Source organism: Camelina sativa, chromosome 15 (genome assembly GCF_000633955.1).
Source record: "Camelina sativa cultivar DH55 chromosome 15, Cs, whole genome shotgun sequence".
NCBI classification, from domain to species: Eukaryota; Viridiplantae; Streptophyta; class Magnoliopsida; order Brassicales; family Brassicaceae; genus Camelina; species Camelina sativa.
The window spans coordinates 49,020-56,740 of record NC_025699.1 but is presented as its reverse complement, the minus strand read 5'-3'; the positions used below and the strand labels follow the sequence as shown (position 1 = coordinate 56,740).

Here is a 7,721-nt window from a genome sequence, read left to right as displayed (position 1 = left end):
TTGAAGGAGACATTGAGTTGGTTCCGCAGTCAGAACGTGTTCTCTTGTCTGTCAGACCCCTTTCAAAGCATGTAGCAGCATTTTCACCCGATGAGAGGACTAAAGATTCCCGAGTTTTCTATGGGAATGACGACTTTTATGTTCTTTTTAGGCTTCACCAAGTGAGTGCATCGTTTAATATGATCTTTACCAAATTATTTACTGTAGTTTCTACTCTCTAGCAAAGATAAAGTGGTGCATTTTCAGATCCTGTACCAGAGAATTTTGTCTGCAAAAAGGAATTGCTCAGGCGGTGAACTGAAATCGAAAAATTCAAAGGATCCCAATTCCCTAGATCCTTATGCGAGGTACCTTCCTTTACAACTGTTTCAACAAGTCTATATAGATATACCAATACTTTTTTTTTCCCATCAAATGCTGATATGTATGGCGTACAGGTTTATGAAGGTTTTGTATGGTTTGCTTGATGGATCAGCTGAAAATGCGAAGTTTGAGGATGAGTGCAGAGCTATTATTGGGAATCAATCATATATGTTATTCACGTTAGACAAGCTGATATACAAATTGGTTAAGCAGGTAATTTACTGATACTAGTGGTTTAAGACTTATTATTTGCTTTTGAATTTATGTTACATACCCTGTGGTGTTCTAATATTATCCATCTGCAGCTTCAAGCTATTGTAGCTGATGAGATGGACAATAAGCTGCTTCAGCTGTATGAGTATGAGAAATCCCGGAAACCCGGAAGGGTTATCGACTCGGTGTATTATGAAAATGCCAGGGTTCTCCTGCACGAGGAAAATGTTTACCGGTTGGAATGTGTATGAACCTTGTGACTCTCTTATGTCTCCCGGTACTTCATACATCAATGTGGTCACTCGTGTTCAATTGGAACTTAATTGCTTTTTTTTTAATTCATATGCAGTCATCCTCGCCATCACGTTTATCTATCCAGCTTATGGATAGCATAATCGAGAAGCCAGAAGCTTATGCAGTTTCTGTGGATCCCACATTTGCAAGTTATATGCAAGCTGAGTTTCTTTCCACCTCATCAGTGAAAAAAGAGGAGGGACATAACATTGTGTTGAAAAGGTATCAATCTTATTTAATTACTCAAAATGTATTTTTGTCTTTCATCTGCTTCGTTAGACTTTTGCATAAACCTCTACGTTCATGAAAATACATTAAAATGGTAGATTCTATCTCGTTGACACGCTTGCAGGTTATATATAGGTTTGTTTTTCCTTTTTCTCGTCTACTGGGATGATACTTAATTATTTAAACCAAATCTGGCTGTGGCAGGAACCTGCGTCCATACACTGGCTTGGATGATCTTGCAGCACTCTGTAAAGCTATGGAAGGTGTCGAAGTAGTAAATGGCTTGGAGTGCAAGATGTCTTGCTCGTCTTACAAGGTGAAATATTTTTAGTTTAAAAATTATCAACCAATCCACTTAAAACCGATTTCTACCAGTTCATCTTTCTTTATGCAAAAGCTTCTCCCTACTCAATTTATATGCGCCTTTTGTAGATCTCATACGTCTTGGACACAGAGGATTTCTTCCACAGAAAGAAGAAGAAAAAGAGGACGGAACAGTTATTGCAACATAACAGAGATAGAGTAGAAAGGTTCCATAGGTTTCTCTCAGCTTCAAGATGACAACAACGAAGCTTCCGCGTTTCTTGTTTCTTTTACTCCAACAGCACACAAGTAAAAGGTAAAACCGACAAAAGTCACACAAGTCAAGTTGTCTGCAACTATTCCCAACTTTGGTCTTCAGATTTCTTACTATGCTGATTATATAAGATGAGATATAGAGAGATGCACAGAGTGGGCAACAAAACCATTAGAAGAACAATGGTGGTTTAGTGTTACTATGTGTATCGTGTATTGGTTTTAGGTTTCAAGTGTCAAGTCTGTTAGTGTTAAATGTAGTGTGTGTGTGTGTCTCGAGCAGATTGTTGTTGTAAATATGGGGAAGCACTGGTTAATATATTTAGATAGGCCCAAAAGAAAACGTATTCTTCATCTACTTCAAATTTCAAGATTAAGAAATCAATTAGAAATATTGGTGTTGATTCTTAATTTACTGAAAAAATGTTTTCTCTATTGTGTATATTTATTTTTTGTTAAAAGTAGAGATGTCTTTTAGGGCGTGCCGTATATATGTGTTCAATATTGACGTCGAGATAGTGACTGAGCTGTAACAAAACGATGACGTATGCGATCAACAAAATAGTTTTAGGAAAGTTAGTAAAACTATTAGACAAGTAGAGATAGTGATCAAGTACATCGTGTAATAGTTTTAGGAAAATTAGTAAAATGATTTGTGGAACTTTGAAAACAAATGCTTTTGAAAATACAAGTATTGTAAGCTCTCTCGGCAATCATCAAGTTTTTTCACTGCTCTGCAACAAAGTCTTGATAGCCACCTGACATCTGCATCTGCCGCTAACCTCACGGCATCAAAACATCCAGGCACCTTAGCTATTGGCGTTGTCTGTTTTTTCGAACATATGCTCGTTTTTAGCTGAGCTTCTGACGGTCGGAAAATCAAAGCTGAAACTACAAGCAATAGGAAGAACATCTCTTTGATTTGCTTTGGTTTCATTTTATGTTTTACAACAACAGATCAGATCTTAAGTTTGTTTATATATATACAGTATAAACTATAGAGAGTTTGTATTGTTTAGTAAAAACTACATATTTAATAACTGTTTGGCCAACTTATTTATGTTTTAGACATAATTAGTTTAACCGATATATTATTTTGAATGGTCTTATAACCGAAGTACGAGTATTAAATTTTTGATTTATTCTTGTTTTCTGATTAAAAAGTACATATTGCAAAAAAAAACAAAAAGCATTCGATGAGACATATATATGGTTGTTTGCGAATTTCTTACCAGAAATTTAACAGGAAATATGATTTATTTTATGAATATTGTAAAGAAACACACACAAATTATAAGATTGATGCAGGAGGGTACTTTCCAACACAAATGCTTTTGAAGATATTTGTATTTAAAGCTACTTTGCGAGGAAAGGCAACCAATAGGCAATCAGGAAGTATTTTCACAGCTCTGCAACAATCTCTTGATAGCCATCTGACGTCTGCCTCCGCTGCTAATCTCACCGCATCATAACATCCTGGTATGTTAACTATTGGCGACAACTGTTCTTTCGTACATATTTGGTTTGGATTTTGACGAGCTTCTGATGGTTGGAAAACCAATGTTGAGATTAGGGTTAACAAGAACAACGACATCACTCTGGTTTGTTTTAGTTTCATTTTCGATAATATATTACAAAGAAAAGAAGAAGAGGTTTTTGAGGTTTAGACTGTGGTGAGATATCTTTGTTTTCAGTAAATAAATAGAAAATAATTTGTATAGAGGGAACTTTTTTTCTTTCTTTTTATATATATTTGGTATATAGGAACAAATTTTGACTATAAGAAAATAATAGGAAGATTTCCTTATTTATTTTGTTTGACCCATGAGACCTCAATAAAATGAGACATTCAAAGAGACAAAGTTAGAAGATTATCTAGTAGAGTTGACTTACCTTATTATATGGTTAACAAATAACAAAAGAGAGAAAAATGATATTAAAAAAAAACTAATGACGTAGTAATACAAATGCTTATGAAGATATTATAGTATAGTAACTTAGTAAGCTTATGAGAACACTTCCTTGCAACAAATTCTTGATAGCCATCGGAAATCTGCCTCTACCACTAATTTCAACGCATTGAAACACTCCGGCACGTACGTTATCTATCGTTGTTGTTGAACATAGGTTCGAATACGGCTGGGCTTCCTATTGTATGAAAATCATTGTTGAAGTTAAGGCTAGCAAGAAAAACGTCACTTTGTTCTTTGTTTCATCTTCGACAGAAGTATTTTTTTCAATTTTACCCAAAAATATAGTGGTTTCGTGGGTTTTGGATTGTGTATAGAGATATTATTGTTTCCTATATAAATAGAAAAGAAGTATGATGTATAGGGAACGTTCTTATATATAAAAAGTTGACCGAAAAATTCGAAAAGTGTATTTATTTGTTTTTTGTACCTATTTACATATACTTGGGAAAATTTACAGTCAAGATTTTTTAAGTAATCATTTGTATCCATCTTTGATGTAAAACACTAAAATGGACGGATTAACACAAGGAATTTTAGTATATTTGCCGTTTTGAGTAAGCTTGAAATTAAACATTACTTATTTGGTGGATTTCTGCTAATCAAACAAGTGTCAACGTGGTTTTCTAGCGGAATATGCATGGCAAAAAAAAAAAACAAAATATATATATCATTTATCTCTTTATCATATCATTGAAAAAACACATGAGTCAAAAGTTCATAAACGATGCTTTGGAGGGTTCACGCCCTTACAAATTTCTTTGAAGACAGTAATTGGTAAAGCAAGATCATGATTAATGTTCAAGAAGCAAGTATCAGGTTGTGTTGCGTATACTGCTTTGCAACAGTCTTTATATAACCATCTATAATCTCTATACGCCGCTAATTTCAACGCATCGTAACATCCATCCTCTCTGTCTATCCTCGTCGTCGAACAATAAACAATCGGCGGAGCTGCTTTCGATGGTCGCACAGTAATGATCAATGCCAAGATTAAGGTTAACAAGTAAAATATTGCTTTGGTTTGTTTTAGCTCCATGTTTTTGAATCTTTTCAGATAAGAGTGTTGTTGGTTCAAACTGTGTGGAATTGAGATTTTTATTTTTGGGTGAATACATAAATAAAGAGTTTTGTAGTGTGTAATCTTGTAGAAAGAAGAAACTTTGACTATTCTTTTTTTCTTCTATATACATCAGAGGAAAGTTTGAGTATAAAATATAATAATTTGGCAAGTTCATATATATTTGTTTGACTAATATGCTAATGCATGCATATTCATATACATATAGTAATTTTCTTCTGCATTTATAGGAAAAAAATCATTCGCCAACAAGGAAAAATCATCTCCATTTTTTTTTTTTTTTTGTAAAATAAATCATCTCCAATTTGAATAATAAGAAATCATTCACTAGTATAACGAAATAAATAATTAACTTTTCAAAAATGCATACAAGATTTACATTTGGAGCCAGTATATTATAATATATGAAAAATGTATTTTAATGCGATATGACATTCATTTCCGAACTACTAAACAAACCTCAAGCAAATAGAATTCCAGTAAGTTGTTACTACAAAATCAGAGATAGAAGCAGTGATATACAACTATAACAAGAATGCACATGGTGGAATGGAACTGGAAGAAGAGGAAACTGAAAGAAGGGGTTGCTGACGGCGTTGGCGTTGGCGTTCTCGCCGTTGTTGTTCAGAAAGATCAGCATCCTCGGCAGGAGAATGAACGCAAAATTCGAGCTTTTTCAAGATTAAAACCAATCGCTTGCATAGTTAATTTGTGGCATAACGAACAAAAATCAGAACATGCTGACATTGAAAATTATAATGATACCAAACCAAACCAAATATGAGAGGGAATATTAAAAAGTTAAGGAGAGAATAGGAATTGGAATCCGGATGGGAACTGTCAACTAGACCAAAGTCGCTCGGTAAAAAATACATACAGGGGATGTGACTTTCTTTATTAACAGTAACAATACTTTGTTCCTTACTAATACTGTTTGTTTTCTTCCATTGATCTAAAGGCAAAAAAGACTAAAGCTATGTTCAATAGAGTTATGTGCTCTCTCTCTCTCTCTCATGTACCCCCAGACGAAACATCTACCTCAGTAATGTTATTTACTTCCGATCAAGCTCTGCATACCATCTCTTCCATGTCTCCGTGAAATGTCCAAGAAGACTAGTTATTTCTGTTTCAAACGACATTTATCAAAACCAAAACTCAGTTATGTTTTGAATTTCACATATGAACAGACCCCATGAATTTTGATCTCACAGAAGCCAAATGGAATCAAGAATGCAGGTTTATTATTATTAACATGCTTCTGTAACGATTTGAGTTTGGTTGTTACCTTTATTACAATACTGTGGTTTGTAGGTTGAAGCAAGGCTCTCGATCTCTTGTAACCTTCCCTTTCTTACATTTTCGTTCTTCTTAGATGCAGCTCCTGTTGGGAAGGATGGGCCAAACACATACTTACTTGCAGCTGGTTTCGATTCCTGCTCTGTGTTTTCATCGTCATGTTTCTTATATCCAATTTGCTTGCCGTTTGATGAACAGTCTGTTTTGTTTCTTTTTGCTCTCAAGTTTGTGATCTCTGTACCAAATACCCGTTTCTTCGGTTCATCGGAATTGAATAAGCTTGTTCCTGTCTCAGCTATGCTTTCTGAGCCCAACCACCTATATGCTGGTTTCTTAGTCTCTGGTATTTGAGTCTGTAGAAAAAGCATACAAAAAAAAAAGTAAAAGATGAAATATTGGAAATTTTTGTAAGTTCAAAGTTAATGTATGGTCTTAGGAATAAAGCTATCTTACCTTCTCAATTAAATTCATCGAGGAAAACACATTTGCAATGTCATAAAGTCGTCTAACTTTAGCTGTTAATCAGTTTCAGAAATTTGGTTGGTTAATGACTCTATGTATGTGATAATAGAGATCAGAAAAAGATCTAAAACAGAAACAAGAGATTTACTTCTCATATGGACTGGATCTTGAGAGTCGCTCAGCAAGGCTTTTGCAGCACTATCAAGTGTGATAAGATCATCCTGAAGAGAAGGCAGCAGACAGAAGTGTGAGTTGTTTATAAAAAGGGATTTGAATATTTTGTGTAAGAAGCCAAATGAGAGATAACAAATCAAATCAAATTATTCATTAACTTACATCAGAACAAAGAAACATCTTCACAAAGTTCTGCGAGAGAAGCCATAGAGATTTCTCCTTCTTTTGGTCTGCAAATGACACTAAATTTTTCATAAAGTTAGCTCCAAGAAAAAAATCTTAGCCTGGAAATTTTGATTTATCAAGTAGCACTTTTGTAACAGGGAGACTTTATTTGCAAATTATTCAGAATCAAGTTCAGGACTGAAATCCCAATAGTGATTAGCAAGTACAAGACATGCAGTTATATCTGCTAGAAAGAAGATGCATATTGATAATACTCGAGCATGACAAAGCAGTAGAAAAGAGAAGAATACCGATTTTAGAGGATGATGAGGTTTCTTGATCATCAGGTGTTAAGCTGAAAGAAGATTCTTCTCTTTCAACATCATCTAAAACCTGTTACAGAAAATCACGTTGGATCAGAACTAAAGAGACAAGATGAGCATGACATTCTTCTAAAGAACCACACAGGTAACATTCTTCTAAAGATGAGCATGAAGAAATCTTTGCCAAAAAAAAAAACAGCAAGAAAGAATATGAATATGTTCATATATAAAAACCTTGTCAGAGTTGTTGGAACTTGAGATACAAAGCTTCTCTCTCATTCCCTCTTCCTGTAAACAAAACAAGAAACCAAGACTAGTTTCAGAACCATTCTCGGGATTTATTCAAAAGAAGCAGAAATAGAGACCAAACAAGATTCAATTAAAATCAAGTACCTTGAGTTTATCTAGAGAGCGAGGAACCTCTCCAAAACCTTTCCAGGAATACATATTCTTCCCTTTTCTTGCAACAATCTGAGTGAGTATGTAAGACCACAAATTCGAATCAGCTAAAGGGTGAAATGAGCTAAGCTAAATTAACCCAGAAACAAAAAAAAAAAAAAAAAAAAAAAAAATTCA

At 34.3% G+C, this 7,721-nt stretch overlaps 3 protein-coding genes and 1 pseudogene across 8 annotated transcripts in view; 1 reads left to right on the top strand and 3 right to left on the bottom strand.

Moving 5' to 3' along the window:
- LOC104744227 (paired amphipathic helix protein Sin3-like 1) overlaps positions 1-2,032 on the top strand; it is a 14,196-nt gene extending 12,164 nt beyond the window's left edge. For 4 of the 5 annotated variants that reach the window (XM_010465239.2, XM_010465241.2, XM_010465237.2 and 1 more), the window contains exons 18-24: positions 12-161; positions 247-347; positions 438-576; positions 669-821; positions 926-1,092; positions 1,303-1,414; positions 1,531-2,032. In XM_010465239.2, the coding sequence (XP_010463541.1) occupies positions 12-161; positions 247-347; positions 438-576; positions 669-821; positions 926-1,092; positions 1,303-1,414; positions 1,531-1,659 (951 nt within the window). In that variant the 3' untranslated portion in view covers positions 1,660-2,032. The remainder of the gene's footprint in view (positions 1-11; positions 162-246; positions 348-437; positions 577-668; positions 822-925; positions 1,093-1,302; positions 1,415-1,530) is intronic. The other variant, XM_019237245.1, reaches the window with a different exon arrangement.
- LOC104744226 lies at positions 2,163-2,614 on the bottom strand (annotated as a pseudogene).
- LOC104744224 lies at positions 2,856-3,357 on the bottom strand. Its single transcript, XM_010465236.2, has one exon. The coding sequence runs from the start codon at positions 3,290-3,292 to the stop codon at positions 2,966-2,968; it is 327 nt and encodes a 108-aa protein (XP_010463538.1). The 5' UTR covers positions 3,293-3,357; the 3' UTR covers positions 2,856-2,965.
- LOC104744223 (E2F transcription factor-like E2FF) overlaps positions 5,594-7,721 on the bottom strand; it is a 3,577-nt gene continuing 1,449 nt past the window's right edge. Inside the window, exons 4-11 of one of the 2 annotated variants that reach the window (XM_010465235.2) lie at positions 7,539-7,616; positions 7,380-7,433; positions 7,134-7,215; positions 6,820-6,887; positions 6,632-6,704; positions 6,475-6,536; positions 6,011-6,374; positions 5,594-5,848 (exon numbers count right to left, since the gene is read on the bottom strand). In XM_010465235.2, coding sequence (XP_010463537.1) covers positions 5,778-5,848; positions 6,011-6,374; positions 6,475-6,536; positions 6,632-6,704; positions 6,820-6,887; positions 7,134-7,215; positions 7,380-7,433; positions 7,539-7,616 — 852 coding nt within the window. In that variant the 3' untranslated portion in view covers positions 5,594-5,777. Of the gene's footprint in view, positions 5,849-6,010; positions 6,375-6,474; positions 6,537-6,631; positions 6,705-6,819; positions 6,900-7,133; positions 7,216-7,379; positions 7,434-7,538; positions 7,617-7,721 lie in introns of both variants that reach the window. The other variant, XM_010465234.2, reaches the window with a different exon arrangement.

What these genes read in the sequence shown, in the direction of transcription:
- LOC104744224 (XM_010465236.2), bottom strand. Translation starts at nt 3,292, where the DNA reads ATGAAACTAAAACAAACCAGAGTGATGTCGTTGTTCTTGTTAACCCTA.